Source organism: Leucopleurus acutus (genome assembly GCF_964270905.1).
Source record: "Leucopleurus acutus genome assembly, chromosome: 21".
NCBI lineage: Eukaryota > Metazoa > Chordata > Mammalia > Artiodactyla > Delphinidae > Leucopleurus > Leucopleurus acutus.
In genome coordinates, this window is record NC_139163.1 from 9,115,826 (window position 1) to 9,141,163 (window position 25,338).

At 39.0% G+C, this 25,338-nt stretch overlaps 1 protein-coding gene across 1 annotated transcript in view; it reads left to right on the top strand.

Annotated features, from left to right (window-relative positions):
- CSMD1 (CUB and Sushi multiple domains 1) overlaps positions 1 to 25,338 on the top strand; it is a gene marked incomplete at its 3' end in the record, with an annotated part of 1,744,596 nt that overhangs the window by 1,169,731 nt on the left and 549,527 nt on the right. Inside the window, exon 7 of the mRNA XM_082863948.1 lies at positions 528 to 605. Within this exon, the coding sequence (XP_082720074.1) occupies positions 528 to 605 (78 nt within the window). The remainder of the gene's footprint in view (positions 1 to 527; positions 606 to 25,338) is intronic.

Below are 25,338 nucleotides of genomic sequence, written 5' to 3' on the forward strand. Positions count from 1 at the left end.
TAGCATTTAATCATGCACATTTAGAACATTTCCTCCTACTAGCTTCCCATCAATAGATATTTGTTAAACTTTGAGTGATTAAATGACTAGATGAGTGAATGAATGAATAAATTTCATTTTTCTTCAAAATTTTTCATGTATGTAGCAAATTTAGAAAACTCTAGTCACTGCACGTAAGTTGAGAGAGCAGTCTGCTGGGTCATTTGGCGAAATGATAATGATTTGTAGAATTTGCCATCACTGGTGGTAAGCAGCTTTGGGTATAGATGGTAATCCTACCACATACTATTTTTAGCTTCTGACACTGCTGTCATAAGATATGATCTTGCTGGTTGATAGACTTGCATTAATTATTCACAGGCCCTTATACTTCATTTGCTTTGCATCATTCACCCCTTAGAATGCATCCCATATTCCAGGGGTTGGTAAGAAAGCAGTTATGACTGGAAATGCTGTGAAGATAAAACGCAATTTTATGATATCTCTCTGAGTCGTACCTAATAATGGTTTTATTTTGTTTCTTCCAGTGAAAAAGGCGATTGAATTGAAGTCAAGAGGAGTCAAGATGCTTCCCAGCAAGGACAGTAGCCATAAAAACTCCGTCTGTAAGTCCTCTTTCTTTCTGTATGAGGATTGATATGTCCATTAGAGGGAGCGGTTTCGGAGAGGTAATTCTATAAACTGCTTTTCCCACTTCATCTCGTTCTGCTTTCCTACCTTCAAAGTATTTGCCGGGAGAGAGAATCTACACTGTGTATTCATCTTATCTCCTAAATGCATCTCAAACCCGTCTTTGCTCTCTACCCTCATCAATCACTGAGACTGGACCTTCCCGATTTCTCTGTTAAACAGCTCTTCCACTCTCAGGTGTTTTGATCCCAGTTTCTCTTTCCATTCTAGTATATACCACACATACCAGATTGATCTTTGGGGCACAGGAGTCTTGTCTTGTCATTTTCCTATTAAAATGTTCTTGGTCATCCATGGACTGAAGAATAAAATAGTTCCAGGCAACATCTATATCCCTTCAAAGAAAACCAGAATATGAAGACCACATGTATAGGGTTCTTTCTGGATGTGCCCAGCACATAGTAGGCACCCGGCCAATAGCTGTTGGATAAATGAAAGTGTCCCCTGGCACCTACTTTTCTGGTATCTCTTCCTTAACACCCTTCACCATAATTTAGCCAAAAGGACCAGTAGACTGTGTCATGTGTGCCTTTGCTAGAAGTGTCCTCGCCGCCTTCCTTGCATGCAGAAGCCCAGGTGGTCTTAGAGCCTCACCATTGGAACCCTTTCCTGACTTCTCCAGGCACGGTTAGCTGTTTCCTCCTATTGTTCCCCCAGTCCTGTGTTCTTAACCTCTGCATTTTGTCACAGTTTCACTATGGGTTTGCCTATCCTGCTCACTGCACAGTAGAAGGCTCCATTGAGATTCTCAAGTGGGTTTATTTCCAGGGTGGTTCTTTCCCCTGCATCAAGTTCTTTTTAAAATTTTCAGCCTCTTGGGGTACCTTTTCTATTCATTCCTGGTGACCTCTTCTTGTGGTGTTCCTGCTGACCTGCTCTCTTGGTGAAGAATCCCAGTGGTTGGGATCTATGTATTTTATTTGGTTTGCCACTAATAGCAGTTGGTACATGTGGGACGCTTGAAGTCATTTGGAGCACCCTCAGTTCAACCAGCTCTGCTTTTATCTGCGTGATATATTGGGCTTGTGTGTGAGGTTTTATCCATGACAAATATCACATTAAAACTAAAAAGCAAATACAAACAGCAATAATGATCATTTAAAAATCACATTGTAGATTAACCTACCTCTGCTTTCTTAATATCCCTATTTTATGGCTTCCTAGTGATTGCCTGTGTAATGATAGTCCATCGACTCTGTATAATGACCCCATCCTCTGGCACTTGGGGAGGACAGAGAGGCAAACCCAGACCCCTAGGATGTAGGCTTCAGACACAGGTGTGTCTTAGACATTTTGAGATAATATAGACTGGGTGATTTAAATTTATTTCTCATAGTTCAGGAGGCTGGGAAGTCCAAGATCAAGGTGCTGGTCGATTCAGTGTCTGATGAGGACTCACTTCCTAACACAGACAGCAGTCTATTTTCTCACTGTATCTTCATAAGGTGGTGAGAGGGAGAGATCACCTTTTCGGTATCTTATAAGGGAACTCATCCCATTCATGAGGTCTCTACCCTCATGACCTATCACCTCCCAAAGGACCCACCTCCACATACCATCACCTTGGAGGTCCGGGCTTCAAGATATGAATTTTGGGGACACACACAGTCTATTCAAGGGGGATCCTTCAGTCTCTGACTGCAATTCAGGCCCTTAGGTCTCACACATACACACAAATCAACCTGTAAATGCACTTCCTGTTTTCATTGTACCTCTTTTTGGATAATCATGGGCAGTAGTGTTCAAATTAAACTGGACTTACAAATAATGAAGGACAAAACTACTGGAGGGCAGGAAGAAAGGAGGTCATTCTTTTAAAATAAAGTTTTAATATTTTGTTTTCATTAGTTCGGAATGTTCAGTAGAATGGGGGATGTGGTATGTATAGTTACTTTGAAATTTATATTTTATGGTTTAAAAACCTTGCAGAAATGATCCACAGTAACATAGAACTACATATCAGGTGAACCCTTACATCAAATCAATATGAGGTCTGATAGGTCTGATAGCAGTCAAGTAGACATCAAATTTATCTGCCAGTGGAACATTCAGCCAGAGTTTTTTTAATGAAAAGAATGTGTCTGGGTCCTTATCTGAACACAAATTGACAAATGAGTCATAACTCATTGGTGTTAGAAAGTGTTCTGCCCTTTCTCCCAATAGTATTAAACTATTTTTTTGTTAGACTTGAAAATTAATCATTAGAGGAAATGAGGAATGCCTTCTAAGATCAGCAATGTAATAAATAGTAAAATGTTATTTATGTAGAAGATGTGGCTGAGGAAACTAAATTAATTGCTTCATAGAGAAAAGGACATAGGCTTTGAAGCTAGAGAGACAAGGATTCAGTAGTTGTAAAAGTATTTATCATATTCAAGTCCAAGTTTTATCATTTATAAAAGTAAAATGGTAATGATTCTTTTTGAGTAGATGAAGCAAGGTATTTGTAAACTGCTTGTTCCAGTATACAGCATATAGTGGGCATTCCGCCAGCCATACCCATAGGAACTTTCCACACACAAACAGGAGACATAAAGACTGTATTCATAGTAGGTCAACCAAGGATCTAAACGGCTGGGATCTTACTTGCTGGAGGAGGAGGTAAGATCCAGAGCATTGAACTTGTTCTGTAAGATCTTAGGAAATAGTTTGGTTCCTCATAGGAGGTGAGCCCAGAACACAGGCCCCTGAAGCCTCACCCAGGACACAGCCTTCACCTAGGAAGTGATAAACCCCTTACCGTTTTGATGGGGTGTGAGAGGGAACATGAAGGTGATGCATATATTTTATACATGTGGTGACACTTGCTGCAGACATGTCAGTTACTGACACTATTATTAAATCATTTATACACAGATTAGCTAATTTATTTACATTCAGTATTTATATTAAATATGGTGCCTTTGGTATTGGCCTCGTTATTTTTCACGCCATTCAATAAACTGTAGTCTCTGTATTTCTGGTTTACCCTGAGAGCTGGGTTTCTCTTGGAGACCACAGCCTCTGCTGTTCTCGAGGTTAAATTCAAGCATACAGGCCTCTCTGACACAGGGTACGTAACTGCCCTGAACCTCAGTTCCTCCACCTGAGGGTTTGGAAAAGGATATAACAAAATACTCAAAAAATGCTTAGTGTAGGGTCTGACAGCCACTGTTAGCTATCATCCTACCTCACTTGTGTGGATCTCTATTTTGGTGGTTTTCATTGTATATAGACATTTTTTATTTATGAGCCTTCTTCCTGAGATGCCTCACAGAGTAAGAAATGTGACAGCAAAGGCTGTGTAATTATCCCTTTACCCCCTAATCTAAGACTGTGTCTGCTACCAAGCACCAGTGAGGAGCTTATTTAATTACAACCTGACAGGAATGGATGACAGTAGCAACTGTCCTCTTTTTAAAAAAAAAATTTATTTGGTATTGGCGTATAGTTGATTAGCAATGTTGTGTTAGTTTCGGGTGTGCAACAGAGTGATTAAGTTATATGTATACATGTATCTATTCTTTTTCAAATTCTTTTCCCATTTAGGTTATTACAGAGTATTGAGCAGAGTTCCCTGTGATATACAGTAGGTCCTGGTTGTTTATCTATTTTAAATATAGTAGTGTGTATTTGTCAATCCCAAACTCTCAATCTATCCCTCCCCATCACTGTTTACAATAGCCAAGACATGGAGGCAACCTAAATGTCAGTTGACAGGTGAATGGATAAAGAAGATGTGGTACTTATATATACAATGGAATATTACTGGGCTGTTAAAAAGAATGAAGTAATGCCATTTGCAGCAGCATGGATGGACCTGGAGGTTATCATACTATGTGAAGTAAGCCAGACAGAGAAAGACAAATATCATATGATATCACTTATATGTGGAAACTAAAAAAAACAACTGTCCTCTTGTGGTTTTGGGTTGTGTTCTGCCAGTAAGAAGCCCCAGCAGACGATTGCAGGGAAGCATGATTGTGAGGTCTGGGTATTTATCACTCTTGCAAAATCCCCTGAAACTGGCTGTGCTTGAAGGTGCAGAGGCCAAAGGTCACAGCTCCTCTCAAAGGGGTTGACCCTACAATGGTCTTTCCCTCTGGCTTTCAGGGCTCATTTTCTCCCCTGTTGCTTCCAGCCCAGGGGGTGATAAGAGCTTGACTGTTACCTTGTTCCAAGTGTCTACACTACCCCTGGTGGCATCTCTAGGTGTACTTGGATACAGCAGCCCCTTTGTAAGGAATACTGGTGTACATTACTCTCCTCGAGGGTGGCATTAATTTCCTGTTCGGACCCTGTTTCAGATGACGGAAAGCGGTTAAGATTTTGGTGAACCACTGAGGGTAAACTCTACCCAAAGATCCAGATGGTTAAAAACAAAGCACTAGACCAGGCAAGGAGCCATGCCTTCCTGCAGTTTCAGGCGCAAGCCTGGTTAAGTCCTCCTGACAGTCCCCTGAGCATCAGGAGGGAATCTAGGAAGTGCTGAGAAAGAGCTGGAGGCCCCGGACAGGGGGAGGTGAGGGTTTCACAGACCACCAGAAGGAGCTTGTAGTTTAGTGACGGAAGGCTGCTAGGGTCACAGCAGTGAGGCCATTCCAGCGCTGAATTGAGGGAACCTGTATCGTGTGTCATAACCGGGGAAAGACAGGGTTTTGTGACTAGTACATTAAAAAAATTTATACCAATATACAGTAACTGGTACATAGATTAAAAACAAGCTCTTGGGCTTCCCTGGCGGCGCAGTGGTTGAGAGTCCGCCTGCCGATGCAGGGGACACAGGTTCTTGCCCCGGTCCGGGAGGGTCCCGCATGCCGCAGAGCGGCTGGGCCCGTGGGCCATGGCCGCTGAGCCTGTGCTCCACAACGGGAGAGGCCGCAGCGGTGAGGAGCCCGTGTATAGTTGATTAGCAAAAAACAACAAACAAAAAAACAAGCTCTTCATTGTTCTATTTGAAGGATAGGTGGTGCCTGTATCCCACAGTCCCGGATTCCAGCCTATTCTCAGCCTGTCTCCCCATTTTCTCCCTAGATCTGCTTTGATTTTATACGTTTGGTCCACAGTGAGCCGCTTGAGAGCTGAGTTCTCTGGGAAGTGCTTCTTGTCTGACACCCACACTGAATTACACACTTCCTCATCCTCTGATAGCCCAGGCTAGCCAGCACTTAGCAAGTATTTACTGATTAAATAAATGAAGGAAGGAAAAATATCCATTATTGTGGAGCAAAAGCCCTACAGATTTTCTCTTTTACTCCTCTTAGTGGAATCTGATGAATCCTTTGTGAATTTTGCCCTGGAATCACTAAGTCAGTCAGTTCCTCCGTCCTGCCCTGATTTCATGTTACCAGTTAACCCTTAGCAATTCACTTTAGTCCTTAACATGCATCAGCTTAACCATAGGGTGGAGTGATGTGAAAGGCTGTGGAGATATTTCAACTCATCTATACAGTGAGGGTGATTTCCTACGTTAATTCTTAGAATGAAATGACTTACAAGTTTGGTTTTTTCATCAGTCTCATTCATTACTGATTAATGATGTTTTCAGGAAAGCCCAAAGGTAATTAAGGTTTTTAATTGTGCATAATGCTCTAAATTTCTCACTATTTAAAGCTTTAAAGGATTGAAGCATAATTGGGCAACATACAGCAGGAAGGGCACCTGGAATAAATTCAGTCAACATCCCCCCCCATCTTTCTTTCATCACTGAGTGATGGAAGGCTTCTCTTTATTCTGGAATTGGAACCTCTCAATAACATAGGATTGTTAAATTGCCACCCTTTTTAAATGGTGGTAACTGTAGATGACTTTCTTCCTCTTCTCCTTGACATTCTCCTCCACAGAATACAATGTTAACAACCTAAGTGTGAGAGTCAGGAGGGTAGGTAATCCATTACTGCCCTTCTGACTCCAAAATATAAAAATCTGTAGGGAGAAGGGCAAGCAAAAACCTTGGTGGTTATTTTCCAGCTAGAGATTGTTCTCCCCATGTAAAATTAAAGACCAATGGCTTTACAAATTCAATATTGATTTGTTGTAACTCACTCAGATAACTTGATGGCACAGTGGTGTATTAAGCATTTGCAGTTAAAACAGTTTATACCCAAGCAGGATAGGACACTGGGTTCAGAGTCATTATTTAATGTAAAGCCAAGTTAAACATTGTGGAAAAATGGAAAAGTATAATGCATTGCCTTATAAACCCTTGGGAAAAAACAACAGACCATTATGAAATAAATGACCCTAAGATTCTTCTACTTTTGACTGTAGACCATTTCTTTCATTGCCTTTTTTCCCAATACGTGAATTTTTTCCTACCTTTAAAAAATACGTGAAGCCCTGTTAATGAAAAGCAATTGATCGAATATTGTCTTTTATAATAACAATAGTTCCATTTTTCTCTGGTTTTTCTTTTGTCTTGGACATAATTATTTGGAAGGGCACATTTTAAAACTTTTGTAGTTCCACTTTTTGGTCAACAGTGCAAAATGATACCTTAATGACTTTAAAGAGTTAAAGATGCAGTCCTAATGATATAATGCTTGATTTATCTTTTTAACATGGTGTGACTCATTAATCCACTTTCTAAAATATGCCATAATAAGTGACTTTCCCATCTGTGCTGGGTCATACTGTATTATCCACTTGTCACTAAAATTGCTGCATTCATAGTCGTTGTTTTCTTATGTTTGAGATAATTTAAGAGCAAATGGAATATACTCGTATGTAATATTCTCTTTTTACTTATATTCCAGTGTGCTAAGAGGGAAAAAAAAAGGTTAATCTTATGTCTTGCATAATTTCTTCCCTTCCTGTCAGCCAAAAATAGGCTCAGCCCAGGAAAAGTCTCTCCTTTCAATCCTTTCTCCATAAACAGGGATTAGTGGAAGTTAAGGAAAAGGAAAAAAGAAACCATTAATCTTTATTAATAAGGATGAGAGATAAATAAAATAAAATGAGAGATAAAGAAAAGGCAAGCCATCCCAATAATTTTCATCATTTGGAAAGTAGTTTCAGTGTGATCCACTCTCAGAGCGGAAAGAGGCATGTCTGATTAATGACCCCAGACTTCTCTCTAGATTTCCAGACTGTTATATCCACCTGCCCACCCAAGATTTTCATGCCCACGTGTGATAGGCATCTCTTTCCCGTCTCAGAAAAAGGCCATTGCTTTTCCTGTTAGGGACCTAGAGCCTGGCGCCACCCCTGCCCCCAGACACCAGCCAGCCTGGTGCCTCCCAGCATGTATCAGAAGCCGACCACTTTTCTTTACCTCCAAACCACCAATGTCCTTAGGTGTATTACTGCATCATCCTCACCCCGTCTCCCTGTCTCTGCCTGTTTCCCTGCAGTCGAGATCTCCATACCTCATCCAGAGGGATCAGGAGGGAATATCCGTAGAATCACATCATTCTTCCGCTCAAAACACTTCAGCGCCGTCCCGTCACAGCCAAAATGAACCCACATTCCTTACAGAGACCTACAGGACCTCCTTACCTCCCCACCCCATCCCCTCTCCCTCTGGCCCTTGTCCACTAGCTTTGGAGCTGTTTCTTAAGGATTTCAGACACACTCCCACCCCAGTCTTTTCTCCTCTATTTCCTGTCTGAAATGGTCACCCCAGTCATCCCTCCCTCCCTTCAGATCATTTCTCAAAAATTACCTTCTCCGTAGGCTCTCACTGGTCACCCTAGCTAACTTTCACACGCCTTGCCCATACATCACTTTACCCCCTCTTGTTACCTGTTCTGCTTTCCTCTGTATCACTTATCATAGTGTATCATATGTATCTTGCTTATTTTTGTATGTATGTGTGCATATTAGTGTGTGCATTTATATGAATGTGTGGGGGTGTGTATGGGGAACATTATGTGTAATATAGTGTACATAAGGTGTGCATTCTATACTATTACGTGATGTATGATGTTCAATATAATATATTGTATAACATAATACATATTATGTATCATATAATGTATTATATAATGTGTAAATAATATATTAAAAGTGTATATATATATATATAAATATATATATATATTCTTATTTACTTCCTGTCTCTTCCACTCCCTCCACTAGAATACAGTCTCTTTGAAGGTAGATATTTTTGTCTGCCCTCTTCAGTGATATCTACCAAGGACACAGCAGAGTCTCAGGCACACAGCAGTTGCTCAATAAACATTGATCCATTGAACGACTGAGTTTCCTAGTTATGTGGTGGCCTGAAGAAGTGTGACAAAGTGATGTCATACTTTTCTTCAGTTAGGTCTTTGTATTTCACATCTTAATCATGCATTCACCAGTCACACATTGAGGAAAGACAAATAGCTGTCATGGAGATGTTCAAAATATGTTCCTTCCCTAGAGGAAATTACAGTCTACTGGTATTTCAGGTTATGTAAATATTTATCAGATGAGTGCTGCAATAAAGATAGCAACCCTTATTGAGCATTGAGTACAAATAGAAATTTATTAGCTTTCAAAATAGTAGTAGATCAACCCATAAAAAGTCAGAATCCACAGGGAAGATGTAAAGCAACATTAAGTCCTTTGAAAGCCAAAACACCATACTTTCTATATTACACCTCGTCAATGACTGAATTCCTTGAACCTCTCATTTATAGACATGTGCTTGGCAGTGGTTAAGAGAAAATCATGCTTATTATCAAAATTATATGTAGTATATGAACAAGGCACAAATAATTAAATAACTGGTCGACTACAATAAAGTACTACAGTCTTAGAATCATTATGCCCACTGCATGAAAAGAAATGTTAAAACCATGAGAAATTAATCTTTTTCAAATTTCTGTCACAAGGTGACGGCATTTGGCAATAAAATCTCATTGTCAATCTAGATTCTGTGCTCTAGTAGGTCAGAAAATATTCTACAATACACTAATTTTCCTCTCTACCACTGCTGGATGAGTCCATTTGTTACTGAATTGATGACTAGGGCATGCTGGCTTTTAGAAAGGGCATTTGAAGAACTGCAATGAAAGCCAGCCCTGCAATTCTCCAAGTGCTACCCCAGATCTGGTGCTTGAAGAGGGCTGTGGATGTGAGGGAGATGGGATGAGGGAAGGAGAATGGAGGGAGGCTATTAAGAAACTTGAGTGACTCCATTAATAAGGCTTCTAAGACAGGCTATCCAGGGAACAAAAGTCATGCCACGTCCCTTAATCTCATCAGCCATCGATGATGCTTTGTGTGGTTTCCACCTCTGAAATTTTATTTCAGAAATAATTTCCAACTGGTATTTTCATCACACCATACTTTCCCAGGTAACTGGATATATTGTGGTTTCATGAATCCCCACTTGAATAATCTTCAAAAATTAACAGGATTTGCTTTACCCAGTTACAAAAAAACACACCACATTTTGTTTCATATTAATATTGTTATAGTCACTAAGGTTGTTACTAAATTGCTGCAAATGCCACCCATCACCAGGTTTTGTTTTTAGAGGACTTTATTGCTCTATTATTAATGGGTGATTTATTTGAATGGTAGTAGACTAGAGTGATTTGTAAAACTGCTGCAGGAAAAGGCGTGTCTGCTATTCTCTGTGCTGGATTTCTGGCACTAAGTGCTCTAGTTCTTGCTTTAGAGCAGACTTAGTGGAAAAAATATAGCCCCATTAACCTCTAACAGTTGTATCAAGGTTTAATAAAACACTGGGGATAATTGCCCCAATCTGCTTTTTTCCGTCATAAAATGTAGCAATATGAAATTTCGCAATTGTTAAAGAGCCTTGTTTTCTTAACAAAGATCCATTCCCATCTAGCATGAATATAGTAGATTGTACAAATTGCTTCATAAATCAGGTAAGTAAATTATGCTTGCAGTTTCTAAATAGGCCTTTGTCACTGCAGGAGCTAAAATATCTTTTAAAATGCTATGGAAAATCTTGCTGGGAAGGGAACTGCTGTCTAGATACATTGGGAAGAATGGCATCACTGGTAACTAGAAGCAAGGCTAGGTGGTGCATCAATGATTTATCACGCCATTTACAGATATAATTTCTTAAGTAACTAGAAAAAAAGGATTATTAAAATAAGTGAAACAAGATATAGCTTGATTGGATTATAGATGGTTCAATTGTACTGTAACCCTAGTAGGAAGTAAAATCCTTTTAAAGTGGGTTCAGCATACAGTTATAGAGCATAATCGATTAACTGAAGGGACAAACTCACTTTGCAAAACGACTGGAGAATGCATTCTTTTATTACAAACAGTGAACAGAAAACAACCTACAGGTTATGGCAGACTTGAAAGAACAGTGTACATCAGCATTTCCATCACTTATTTTTTAGAAGCCCAACATATCACATACATTTTTATCAAATTTTATAAAATAACTTAATCTTCCCATATAATTGGGTGAAAATAACTCTGAAACTAGAGAATTGTGGGACTATTGGTGTTTGTGTGTTGGTACAGGTACATAATTCCAGTAGTAGTTAGAAGGACTTGCTATTTCGTTGTAATTTAATTATCTTATATGGTCAGATGTTTGCTAGTGAGTAACTTCAATCAGAAACTCTAAGGGTTAAGCTAATTAATCATGGTAGCTCCTTTATGAATTAAATTAAAGCCCTCCATTCTATACACACGGAAGGTAAGTTGGCCAGTTAAATTAATACGTCCTGATATAAAGATAGATAGGAGAGTTGGGAGTTAAAAATCAAGGAGTACTCAGAACATCAAGGGGAATTCAGAAAAGATACACATCTCTTAAGCCTCATCATTTTATTTAAAACACACTTTTTTTTTTTTTTGCGGTACGCGGGCCTCTCACTGTTGCGGCCTCTCCCGTTGCGGAGCACAGGCTCAAAAGCCATGGCTCACGGGCCCAGCCCTCCGTGGCACGTCGGATCTTCCCGGACCAGGGCACAAACCCGTGTCCCCTGCATCGGCAGGTGGACTCTCAACCACTGTGCCACCAGGGAAGCCCTAAAATACATTTTTAAAGGTGTAAGGAGAACACTGAAAATATCTTCAGATTAAGTCCTTTCATTGGAGTGCCTTTAGAATCACAGAATTGTAAAATTGAACTTGACTTTCAGCTTTCAGGGAGAAATCAGTTTGCCCAGATGGATAAAGCTGCCTCACTGAAGGAGAAATTCAGAGATAAATGAACTGATGTTGATCAAATAGTGATAATGCTGATAATTTATGTTGATTTTAAGGTAAGTAGTTAGTGTGTTTAGTAACAGAGAAAATGTAAGAAGCATGGGTGCCGCCTGTCTATTTAGATTGAGGGAGGAGGGAAATGCCCATCTTCCTCCAGTTATTCAGGGAAGCCTTATCGACAAGATGCTGTTTGAAGCATTCCGATTCAGGTGAGAGGGTGGTGAACGCACACCTACCTGTATCACAGGTGATCCTCTAAAGACTGGCACACCTGTCATGTATCCTCTACATTGTCTTTCAAAGGTTTTTACTTAGTTGGCAATTTCTCTTTTTACCAAGAACAAAAAATATCCCTTTATTTTGAAATGATCATAGATTTTCAGGAAATTGTAAAATCTACAAGGAGGTCTTGGACCTTCACGCGATTTCTCTAACTATAGCATAATCTCAAAACCGGAAAAGTGACTTTGGGACAATCCACAGAGTTTTTTAGTATTTCACCAATTTTACATGCTCTCTCGTGTGTGTGTGTGTGCATGTGTGTAGTTCTACACAATTGTATCACCTGTGTGGATTCTTAAAACCACCACCACAATCAAGACACAGAGCAGCCCCATCACCACAAGTCTCCCTTTGCTGCCCTCCTGGTAGTCGCACCACCTCCACCGGGCAAGCACTCAGCTCTTCTCCACTCTATCAGCTCGTTATTTCAAGAATATCATATGCATGGAACCTTACCCTGTGTAACCTTTGGTGATTGGCTTTTTCCTTCAGCACAACTCCTTTGTGAACCATCCAAGTGGTTGTGTATATCAGTAGTTGGTTCCTTTTCATTGCCATGGAGTTTTCCAAGGCAGGGATTTATCACTCTTCAGCTATTGGTCTGTTGAAAGAAACTGGTTTTGTTTCCAGTCTGTGGCTCTTAAGAACAAAAGTGCTATCAACTTTGTGCTATGAACGGTTTTCCATGAACATGGGTTTTCATTTCTCTTGGATAAAGGCCTGGGAGAGTAACTGGTGGATCATATGATAATTGCTTGTCTAGTTTTATAAGAAACTGCCAAACAGATTTACAGAGTGGCTGTACCACCTTATGTTGCCACAAACAATATACATGTGATACAATTTCTCAGCATTCTTTCCAGCATTTGGTGTTAAGACTTAAAAAAAAAAAAAAAAGCCATTCTGATAAATAGCTGGTGATATCTCATTATGGTCTTAAGTTGCATTTCCTTAATGGCTAATGATGTCAAACATTGTTTTATGTGCTCATTTGCTATTTGTATATCTTCTCCAGTGAACTGTTAGTTTACATATTTTGCCCATTTTCTCTCTCTATATATTTTTCCTGTCGAGTTTTGAGCGTTTGTTATATAATCTAGATACTAATCTTTTGTTGGACATATGGTTTGCAAATATTTTCTGTCTGTCTGTAGCTTATCTTTTCATCCTCTTCAAAGGCCCTTTTGCAGAACAAATCTCCTTTTTAGCTGATAGACTTCCATGTAGAGAACACAGATTCTAGTTTCTTTTAAAAGCAGGAAGGCTTGGCAATACCAGGCCTGCTGCCATGCATGATATCTACAGGAACAGCTGACTGGTGGCTGCCTTAAATAGAAGTGGAGTGAGCCCCATTGACCAGAACCCCATGACCTGCTTACAGCCTGCAGGCTGTTTAGGTTTACAATCCTAAATCCTAAATCTTGGCAGTTTATGTGGCCTGTATATAGAAGGCAAAGAAACTGATAAAACGTTCTCATTCATAATCCCACGATTGATAGACATTTTCAGGGGGATTCAAATGAGCTGTACAAATCGTGATATAAGGGAATTTAAATTATGGAAATAAAGCTTAATGCAAATGATAAAGAAACATTTTATAAATTCTTATTTATTGTTTTCAAAATTCTTAACCTTTTATTTCTGGTTTAGCCATAAAGTTTTAGGTTTAAAATGGACAATTTTGTTTCCCTTACTTACTCTGCTGTCTTGAATGCAAAATGGAATAGCCTTAATATAAATCATCAGAGATACATAACAATGATTTTTTAAAATAGATCTTTATGGGAGTGTAATTGCTTCACAATACCGTGTTAGTTTTTGTTGTACACCAAAGTGAATCAGTCATATGCATACATATGTCCCCATATCCCTTCCTTCTTGAGCCTCCCTCCCATCCTCCCTATCCCACCCCTCTAGGTCATTGCAAAGCACCGAGCTGATCTCCCTGTGCTATGCTGCTGCTTCCCACTAGCTAACTGTTTTACATTTGGTAATGTATATATGTCAGTGCTACTCTCGCTTCACCCCGGCTTCACCCTCCCACCCCGTGTCCTCAAGTCCATTCTCTATGCCTACATCTTTATTCCTGCCCTGCAACTAGGTTCATCAGTACCATTTTTTTTAAGATTCCATATGTATGCTTTAGAATCTGGTATTTGTTTTTCTCTTTCTGACTTACTTCACTCTGTGTGACAGACTCTAGGTCCATCCACCTCACTGCAAATAATTCAATTTCATTTCTTTTTATGGCTGCGTAATATTCCATTGTATATATGTGCCACATCTTCTTTATGCATTCATCTGTCGATGGGCACTTAGGTTGCCTCCATGTCCTGGCTACTGTAAATAGTGTTCCAGTGAACATTGTGGTACATGTCTCTTTTTGAATTATGGTTTTCTCAGGGTATATGCCCAGTAGTGGAATTGTTGGGTCATATGGTAGTTCTATTTTTAGTTTTTTAAGGAACCTCCATACTGTTTTCCATAGTGGTTGTATCAATTTACATTCCCACTAACAGTGCAAGAGGGTTCCCTTTTCCAGCACCCTCTCCAGCATTTATTTGTTTGCAGATTTTTTGATGATGGCCATTCTGACTGGTGTGAGGTGTTACCTCATTGTAGTTTTGATTTGCATTCCTCTAATGTTAAGTGATGTTGAGCATCTTTTCATGTGCCTCTTGGCTGTCTGTATGTCCTCCTTGGTGAAATGTCTATTTAGGTCTTCTACCCATTTTTTTAATTGGGTTGTTTGTTTTTTTGATATTGAGCTGCATGAGCTGCTTGCATATTTTGGAGATTAATCCTTTGTCAGTTGCTTTGTTTGCAAATATTTTCTCCCATTCTGAGGGTTGTCTTTTTGTCTTGTTTATGGTTTCCTTTGCTGTGCAAAAGCTTTTAAGTTTCATTAGGTCCCATTTGTTTATTTTTGTTTTTGTTTCCATTTCTCTAGGAGGTGGGTCAAAAAGGATCTTGCTGTGATTTATGTCATAGAGTGTTCTGCCTATGTTTTCCTCTAAGAGTTTGATAGTGTCTGGCCTTACATTTAGGTCTTTAATCCATTTTGAGTTTACTTTTGTGTATGGTGTTAGGGAGTGTTCTAATTTCATTGTTTTACATGTAGCTGTCCAGTTTTCCCAGCACCACTTGTTGAAGAGGCTGTCCTTTCTCCATTGTATGTTCTTGCCTCCCTTGTCATTAATTAGGTGACCATATATGTGTGGGTTTATCTCTGGGCATTCTGTCCTGTACCATTGATCTATATTTCTGTTTTTATGCCAGTACCATACTATCTTGATTACTGTAGTTTTGTGGTGTAGTTTGAAATTGGGGCGCATGATTCCTCCTACTCCAGTTGTCTTTCTCAAGATTGCTTTGACTATTCGTGGTCTTTCGTGTTTCCATACAAATTGTGAAATTTTTTGTTCTAATTCTGTGAAGAATGCCATTGGTAGTTTGTTAGGGATTGCATTGAATGTGTAGATTGCTTTGGGTAGTATGGTTATTTTCACAGTATTCATTCTTCCAATCCAAGAACATGGTATATTTCTCCATCTGTTTACGTTATCTATGATTCCTTTCATCAGTATTTTACAGTTTTCTGAGTACAAGTCTTTAGCCTCCTTAGGCAGGTTTATTCCTAGGTATTTTATTCTTTTTGTTGTGATGGCAAATGGGATTGTTTCCTTAATTTCTCTTTCTGATTTTTCGTTGTTGGTGTATAGATATGCCAGAGATTTCTGTGCATTAACATTGTATCCTGCAACCTTACCATATTCATTGATTAGTACTAGTAGTTTTCTGGTAGCATCTTTAGGATTTTCTATGTATAGTACCATGTCATCTGCAAACAGTGACAGTTTTACTTCTTCTTTTCCAATTTGGATTCCTTTTATTTCTTTTTCTTCTCTGATTTCCGTGGCTAGGACTTTCAAAACTATGTTGAATAAGAGTGGCGAGAGTAGACATCCTTGTCTTGTTCCTGATCTTAGTGGAAATGCTTCAGTTTTTCACCATTGAGTATGATGCTTGCTGTAGGTTTCTCATATATGGCCTTTATTATGTTGAGGTAATTTCTCTCTTTGCCCATTTTCTGGAGAGTTTTTATCATAAATGGGTGTTGGATTTTGTCAAAAGCTTTTTCTGCATCTACTGAGATGATCATATGGTTTTTATTCCTTAATTTGTTAATGTGGTGTATCACATTGATTTGCATATATTGAAGAATCCTTGCATCCCTGTGATAAATCCCATTTCATCATGGTGTATGATCCTTTTAAAGAGTTGTTGGATTCTGTTTGCTAGTTTTTGTTCAGGATTTTTGCATCTATGTTCATCAGGGATATTGGTCTGTAATTTTCTTTTTTTGTGATATCTTTTTCTCATTTTGGTATCAGGGTGATGGTGGCTTCATAGAATGAATTTGGGAGTGTTTCTCCCTCTGCAATTTTTTGGAAGAGTTTGAGAAGCATCTGTGTTAGCTCTTTTCTAAATGTTTGATAGAATTTGCCTGTGAAGCCATCTGGTCCTGGACTATTGTTTGTTGGAAGATTTTTAATTATGGTTTCAATTTCATTACTTGTGATAGGTCTGTTTATATTTTCTAATTCTTCCTGGTCAGTCTTGGAAAATTGTACCTTTCCAAGAATTTGTCCGTTTCTTTGTGGTTGTCCATCTTATTGGCATATAGTTGTTTGTAGTAGTCTCTTATAATCCTTTGTATTGCTGTGGGTGTCAATTGTGAGTTCTCCTTTTTCATTTCTAATTTTATTGATTTGCATCCTCTCCCTTTTTTTCTTGATGAGTCTGGCTAAGGGTTTATCAATTTGGTTTATCTTCTCAAAGAACCAGCTTTTAGTTTTATTGATCTTTGCTATTGTTTTCTTCATTTCTGTTTCATTTATTTCTACTCTGATTTTTATGATTTCTTTCCTTCTACTGACTTTGGGTTTTCTTTGTTCTTCTTTCTCTAGTTGTTTTAATCGTAGGGTTAGATTGTTTATTTGAGATTTTCTTGTTTCTTGAGGTGAGATTGAATTGCTGTACAGTTTCCTCTTAGAACTGCTTTTGCTGCATCCCATAGGTTTTGGGTCATCATGTTTTTGTTGTCATTTGTTTCTATGTATTTTTTATTTCTTCTTCGATTTCTTCAGTGATCTCTTCGTTATTTAGTAGCACACTGTTTAGCCTCCATGTATTTGTGTTTTTTACAGTTTTTCTCCTGTAATTGATTTCCAGTCTCATAGTGTTGTGTTCAGAAAAGATGCTTGATACGATTTCAATTTTCTTAAATTTTCCGAGGCTTGATTTGTGACCTAAAACGTGATCTTTCCTGGAGAATGTTCCATGTGCACTTGAGAAGAAAGTGTATTCTGCCACTTCTGGGTGGAGTGTTCTATAAATATTAATTAAATCTATCTGGTCTGTTGTGTCATTTAAAGCTTGTGTTTCCTTATTTATTTTCTTTGTGGATGATCTGTCCATTGGTGTAAGTGGCATTTTAAAGTTCCCTACTGTTATTGTGTTACTGTCGATTTCTCCTTTCATGGTTGTTAGCATTTGCCTTATGTACTGAGGTGCTCCTATGTTGGGTGCATAAACATTTATAATTGTTATATCTTCTTCTTGGATTGATCGTTGATCATTATGTAGTGTCCTTCTTTGTCTTTTGTAATAGTCTTTATTTTAAAGTATATGTTATCTGATACGAGTATTGCTGCTCCAACTTTCTTTGGATTTCCATTTGCATGGAATATCTTTTTCCATCCCTTCACCTTCAGTCTGTATGTGTCCTTAGGTCTGAAGTGGGTCTCTTGTAGACAGCATATATATGGGTCTTGTTTTTGTGTCCATTCAGCCAGGCTGTGTCTTTTGGTTGGGGCATTTAATCCATTTACATTGAAGGTTATTATCAATATGTATTTTCCTATTACCATTTTCTTAATTGTTTTGGGTTTGTTTTTGTGGGTCTTTTCCTTCTCTTGTGTTTCCCACCTAGAGAAGTTTCTGTAGCATTTGTTGTAAAGCTGGTTTGGTGGTGCTGTATTCTCTTAGCTTTTGCTTTTCTGAAAAGCTTTTGATTTCTCCATCAAATCTGAATGAGATCCTTGCTGGGTAGAATAATCTTGGTTGTAGGTTTTTCTCTTTTATCATTTCAAGTGTATCCTGCCACTCCCTTCTGGCCTGCAGAGTTTCTGCTGAAAAATCAGCTGATAACCTTATGGGGATTCCTTTATATGTTATTTTTTGTTTTTTCCCTTGCTGATTTTAGTATTTTTTCTTTGAATTTAACTTTTGTTAGCTTGAGTGATATGTGTCTTGGTGTTTTTCCTAGGGTTTATTCTGTATGGGACTCGCTGTGCTTCCTGGACTTGGTTGACTATTCCCTTTCCCATGTTAGGGAAGTTTTCAACTGTAATCTCTTCAATTATTTTCTCAGACCCTCTCTTTTTCTCTTCTTCTTCTGGGACCCCTATAATTCGAATGTTGGTGCATTTAGTGTTATCCCAGAGTTTTAGGAGATTCTCTTCAATTCTTTTCATTCTTTTTTCTTTATTCTGCTCCTTGGCATTTTTATCCACCATTTTTTCTTCCAGCTCACTTATTTGTTTTTCTGCCTTAGTTATTCTGTTATTGATTCCTTCTAGGGTATTTTTCATTTCAGTTATCGTGTTGTTCATCTCTGTTTGTTCTTTAGTTCTTCTAGATCTTTGTTAAACATTCCTTGTATTTTCTCAATCTGTGCCTCCATTCTATTTCTGAGATTCTGGATCATCTTTACTATCATTACTCTGAATTCTTTTTCATGTAGACTGCCTGTTTCTTCTTCATTTATTTGGTCTTGTAGGTTTTTACGTTGCTCCTTCATCTGGGGCATTTTTTTTGGCCATCTCACTTTCTTTCTTTTTTTATTTTATGAGTGGTATTGTTCCTGTATTACTGGTTGTTTGGCCTGAGGCTTCCAACACTGGAGTTTGTAGGCTGTTGGGTAGAGCTGGGTCTTGGTGCTGAGATAAAGACCTCTGTGAGACCTCACTCCAATGAATATTCCCTGGGGTCTGAGGTTCTATGTTAGTCCAGTGGTTCTGACATGGACCTCCCACCACAGGAGCTTCGGCCCAACCCTCGGCTCGTGAACCAAGATCCTGCAAGCCGTGTGGGGTGGCAAAAAAGAAATAAAAGAGAGAGAAGAATAACGAAGCAAAAAATAAAATTAGACTAGGAAAGTAACAGATATTAGAAAGAATATAAAAATAAAAATATAGATGAATCAACAACTGGAAGATACATCAGTACCACACTAGTAAAAAAGAGGAGGAGGGACAAGAGAAAAAAAAGAAAGAAAGAAAAAAACAGTGGGGAAAAGGCCTTGCCTGTGGAGGGCAGGGCCTAAGCAGTGGTGAGGTTTGGGTGGTGGGCGGGGCCTATGCTTAGGACCCACAGGGCTGGAAAAGGCCCCTGTGGGCTGTGGGCAGTGGGGCTTAAGCTCAAGGAACAAAGGGGCCCAGGCGTGCCCCCCATCCCTGGTCTCAGAGAGCAGGGGACCTCACCTGGGAGCCCAGCAGGCTTCCTGGCCTCCAGTGGGTGGGGCAAATGCCCTCCTCTCCTCTCCTGCTCCTCCGGTCTGGGAGGGCCCCTTCCGCTTGCCTCTCCTGTTCTCCCCTCCACCTCCTTCCTATGCCCCCAGGACCCATGCAGCCTGGAGGGGGCTTTGGAGGAGAGGGGACTGTCCTGGAAGCTCAGCAGGCTCCCCAGGCCCAAGTGGGTGGGGCAGATGCCCTCCACTCCTCACCTGTTCCTCCTGGAGGGCCCCTCCTGCCTGCCTCTGCTGAACTCCCCTCAGCCTCCTTCCTATGCCCCCAGGACCAATGTGGCCCAGGGGAGGGGGTGCCTGGGAGCTCAGCAGGCTGCCTGGGCCCAAGTGGGTGGGGCAGACATCCTCTGCTCCTCTCCCGCCCCTCCCAGCTGGCTCCTCCCTCTTGGCTCTCCTGATCTCCCCAGCCTCCCTCCTATGCTCCCAAGGACCCACGCGGCCTGGAGGGGGCTTTGGAGGGCAGGAGACCAGCTTGGGAGCTCAGCAGGCTCCCCATGTCCGAGTGGTCGGGGCAGTCACCCTCCTCTCCTCTCCTGCTCCTCCTGGAGGGCACTTCCTGCCTATATCTCCTGATCTCCCTGGCCTCAGGGGCTTTGATCCTGTCTGGCCTCCACTTCTCTTCCCCGCTCTGTCTCCCCACATCCTACCGGTTCACTTGGGGGTTCCTCCCATCTTCTTGGGCATCAGGGTCCCCCATCAGCAGCCAGCAGGTTCCCTAGTTGTGGGGAGATGCTGATTCGGTGTATTCTCACGCCGTCATCTTCAACAGTGATGTTTTAACTTCAGAAGTGTTCACCAGTTTTCTTACTAATCTATCCAAATTAATTGCTGCACTAATTGGATTAAATTAGATAATTTAATTACAGCAAATGATTTTATATTTGGTATAGTACTTATTTGGTCATATCCCTTGGGTTCAATGAATTTACATTGTTTTCATAAAGAGGAAGCAGATGGAGAGAATTTCTAAGTAGTAGTTTATGCCAGAAAAGAAGAAGTTATGTTTTAAGATATGTGAAAATATGTGGAAAGTCAAGGAGATAAGCTAAGATTAACAAATTGGATAATTAGTAAAGTGCTTTGGAAATGGAAAGCAACATATTTTGTGAGCGCTGTGTATTGCAATTATTATTAGAATACTTTGGAGGGAATTCAATTTGCTTGTTTAAATAACCTGTTTCATAGGTTGAACTGTCAGTTTGAAAGGCATATAAAGTAGTATGAGCCATGTGACATCCAAGCAAGATACTTTCATTATATATCTGGGAAAGTCATAGCTTTAAGTAAAAATCCAAGTTTACTAATGACTATGTAAGAAATTCTCCACCCCTCAAACCCAAGAAAATCTTTACAGCTTTTTTGTGCCGATGTACATATGAGAAGTATTCCACAAGACTTTGTAGGTTTCTGACATTGGAAAAAGTGATCCCATATAGTTAAGCGTACTTTTTTGTAAGGGCTAATTCATGTGTTATTCTTTAAAAGACAGGAAAGAATTAGAAGAATATTAATTGCATTAGGTGAATGTATCATGTAAAGAATACAGTGGTAATTTCTGTGAACGGAAAAGAGAATCCTATTATGAATTGTAGAAGTATTTGCTGATTGATCTATCATTTGCATCCAGTTTATCAGGTATCGTGTATGCTAAGAATGAGGTTTAGCTGTCTATAATCTATCATTCCAGTGAACCAAACTGCCATCTTACTTTCAGGCACAGTTTTCTAGAATCCATATAAAAGTCATTTATGACATGTTTTGACCCAATATTAGTTTTACATTACATGCTATTTACATCACAGTGACATATTTAAATTTGCTTTAGTTGAAGGAATAACTTCATTCCTGTTTTTTGCTCCTTTTAGCAATAAAAATGACAAACTAAAAATCTCTTCTCTGGTTGTTCTTGTAAAATATATGATCATTTTTCTCCAATACTATCATCATTCAAAATAATAATTTTCTTTTATCTGCTGGAAAACAAATGAATAGATACCATATTAATGTTCGCTTCTGTATCTATGGTAAACTCTAATTACCATAATACAAAGCCCAACTTGTGTTTCTCTTGATTTTTATATTAATATTCACTTTATTAAGAGGATTAATTGGAGTGTATTTTGTTAAAATGTAGCTTAGCATATGAGACAATTTGAGTGATTCCTCTTGTTTTGGTTAACTCAGCATTTCTTATTGGGCATCAAGTGTTTTTGGTAAAGGACATTAATTTGCAGATTCTGCATTACAGCACTACAATTTTCATTGCGTTAGGCTTTTGCCCATGTTTTAAAGCCTTCAAAGGTTTGTTGCACCTGTAAGTCTACTTTTTGACAATGTCCTAAAGGCTCTCTGTGATCCGGTCCCTCTCTGCTTCTGCAGTATCATTACCCTACACTTCAGCAACAACCACATACACATGCAGGCACACACACACACACACACACACACACACTTGCATGCATACACAGAAATGCATGCACACACACTCATGCGTACACATATAAGCACACGTGCACACATGTGCATGCATACAAGCACACACATACGCATCCATGCATGCATACCAACACACACATGCAGCTGCATACATGCATGTACACACAAGCACGCACACACATACACTTTCTGATCCCCTTCCTGTTTTATTTTTCTCTTTATCTCTTTTCATTATTTAATAACTATGTATATAGTTATTATGTATACATATATATTATTTCATTTATTGTTTCTTTCACAAAAATGAGAATGAGGATGGAGGCTTTAATGTTATGTTCACGTAAACTGTGCTGGGGACTCACTGGTTACTCAGTATATATGTTGAGTGAATAAATGAATGAATGAAACTTCGTGAAGCTGCCTTCTTCTTGGCATTCAGCTGATAATTACAATGTCAAGTCCTCAAAAGTCCCTTCCCTAAACACCCTCGCTGAGTTAGCTCACTTCATAATCTTAAGAAAAATAATGTTCCACATTATCCTGGTCTTATCATTTATATATCTTCTGTCAGTAATTTGAAAACATTTACTTAACTGTTTTTCTTTTTCTCCTAGAATATAAGCTCTTTGATAAGAGGCCTTACGTTGTACTTGGCTGTATACCCAGAACGTAATATGCCTGTCACATAATAAACATTTGTTAAGTAGTATTGATTTCTTGACTGCCTGCCCAGTTTTACTCATCATAGCATGGTACCTGGCACAGAGTGGGTTACTGTATCTATCAATATCTATTATCTATATATATCTCATTTATCTATCTGCTATCTACTATCATGTATCTCTATGTCATCTATCATCTGTCTATAGGTCATCTACCTATCTATTGATATGTCATCTATTTATCTACGTATCATAGTTTACATATACAATAAATGGTATTTGATCATCGAGAATTTTAATATTGTAAACCTTCTTTAGAGTTTATCAATATTAATATTTATTATAGTTTTATTGATAAAGAAGGTATATTCAAGTTAATCACATGGAAAACGAGAGCACATAGTTTAAGATATAAAGACCACAGCACCATCAGAATATTCAAATTTTTCCAAAGAAAAGATACTAATATTTAGCTGCATTATTTTTGCGATACATATTTGGGTCCACAGGGATCAGAGTATCTGATGGTAGAAGGCATATGGACATCAGTCAGACTCCCCATGTTTTCCTCGAGAAAGTTCATTCTAAGGAATCTTTATTCGAGTGTAAATGTCGGGCAGCTCTGGGTCAAATTAGGTATATTTGAGCTGACAAGCTCCATAAAGAGCATTTGATCTGAATCTCTCCCTTTGGGGATGTGGGAGCCGTGCCTAGAGGTGAGTGAGGATGTAAACTCACGGTGATGTTGGTGAAGTCTCAGAGGCAGGCTGTGCGGAATTTTGCCCCTGGGCACTGAAATGTAAAGGGTGTAAACATTTCAAGTAAGGAGAAACAGTTTAGTACAATGTTCAGATAATAAATAGCTAAAATGGGAGCCACCATATGTAGCAATTACTCATCATACCTCTCTCAGCGAGTAGCATAATGAATTGCAAAGTTGATTTGAGGTCTGATGAAAATTGTAAGTTACGCCTCTGCTAATGATGAGATTGGAACCCAGGCATCCCATCTCATAAACTTAGTGAAGACGACTATCCCAGAGAAATGAAAGAACAATGAATTGAAGATAACCTCAGAGTGTGTTTCCACAATGGAAAGTGCTTGATCTTGAAGCCACATAAGTTATAGATTCAAATTCCTTCTGACAGTGTTCAAGTTACATACTCTCTTTAGTCTTTTTTTAAATCACTATAACTGCCTCATACCTATTTTAAACCAAGTGATAATCTCTTAACGAAACCAAATAAAGTAATATTTTGAGAGTGGCAGTAATGTTATCATGGGATAACCTTAAATCAAGTCTAGTTAATATTGAATGTTGCAAATGGTAGTTAACTTACAGGTGTTTGATTACAAAAAACCTATTTGGAACATGTCCCCTCGCTGACTTAGACAGCCACTGGGCTGCCCCCCTAGTGGAAAACCCCTCAACACAATTGTAATGATTTACCCACATGCAGTGCAAAGTGCTTTCCAGTATTTTGTCCAAAGCTAGCAAATTTGAGATTTGTGTTCTAAGTTTATTATCATTTTGTTTCCTAATGCAAGAACTCCATTTAGCCACAGCCCCACAATGTAAAATATTATTTATAGTGTGGGTCAGTACCTACTGTTGACATTTGATAGCATCCTCATTACTTTTAAGTTTTCATAATTATGAATAAAGCTGCTATAAACATCCATGTGCAGGTTTTTGTGTGGACATAAGCTTTCAGCTCCTTTGGGTAAACACCAAGGATCATGTCTGCTGGGTCATATGATAAAAGTATGTTTAGTTTTTTTAAGAAACCACCAAACTGTCTCCCAAAGTGGCTGCACCATTTTGCATTCCCACCAGCAGTGATGAGAGTTCCCGTTGCTCCACACCCTCGCCAGCATTTGGTGTTGTCAGTGTTTTGGATTTTTACCATTTTAATAGGTGTATAGTGGTATCTTGTTTAATTTGCATTCCCCCGATGACTTATCATGTGGAGCATCTTTCCATATGCCTGTTTGTCCTCTGTATATTTTCTTTGGTGAGGTGTCTGTCTAGGTCTTTCACTCATTTTACTTGAGTTTTTTGCTACAGTTGAGTTTTAAGAGTTCTTTGTATGTTTTGATAATAGTTCTTTATCAGATGTGCCATTTGCAAATATTTTCTTCCCATGTGTGGCTCCGTTTCTTATGCTCTTGACATGTCACAGAGCAGAACTTTTTAATTTTAATGAAGTCCAACTTCTCAATTTTTTACATATTATTCTTTTGCTGCTGTATTTAAAAATTCATTGCCAAACTCAAGGTCATTTAGATTGTTTCCTGTTACCTTCTAAGAGTTGTATAGTTTTGCACTTTGCAGTGAGGTCTATGGTCCACTTTAAGTAAATTTTGTGAAGAATGTGAAATCTGTTTAGATTAATTATTTTGCATGTGGGTGTCCATTTATTCCAGCACCCTCTGTGGAAAAGTCAGTCTTTCTCCATTGTATTGCCTTTGCTTCTTTGTCAAACAAAGATCAGTTGACTGTAATATTTGTTTGGGTCTATTTCTAGGCTTTCTATTCTGTTCTATTCCTCTATTTGTCTA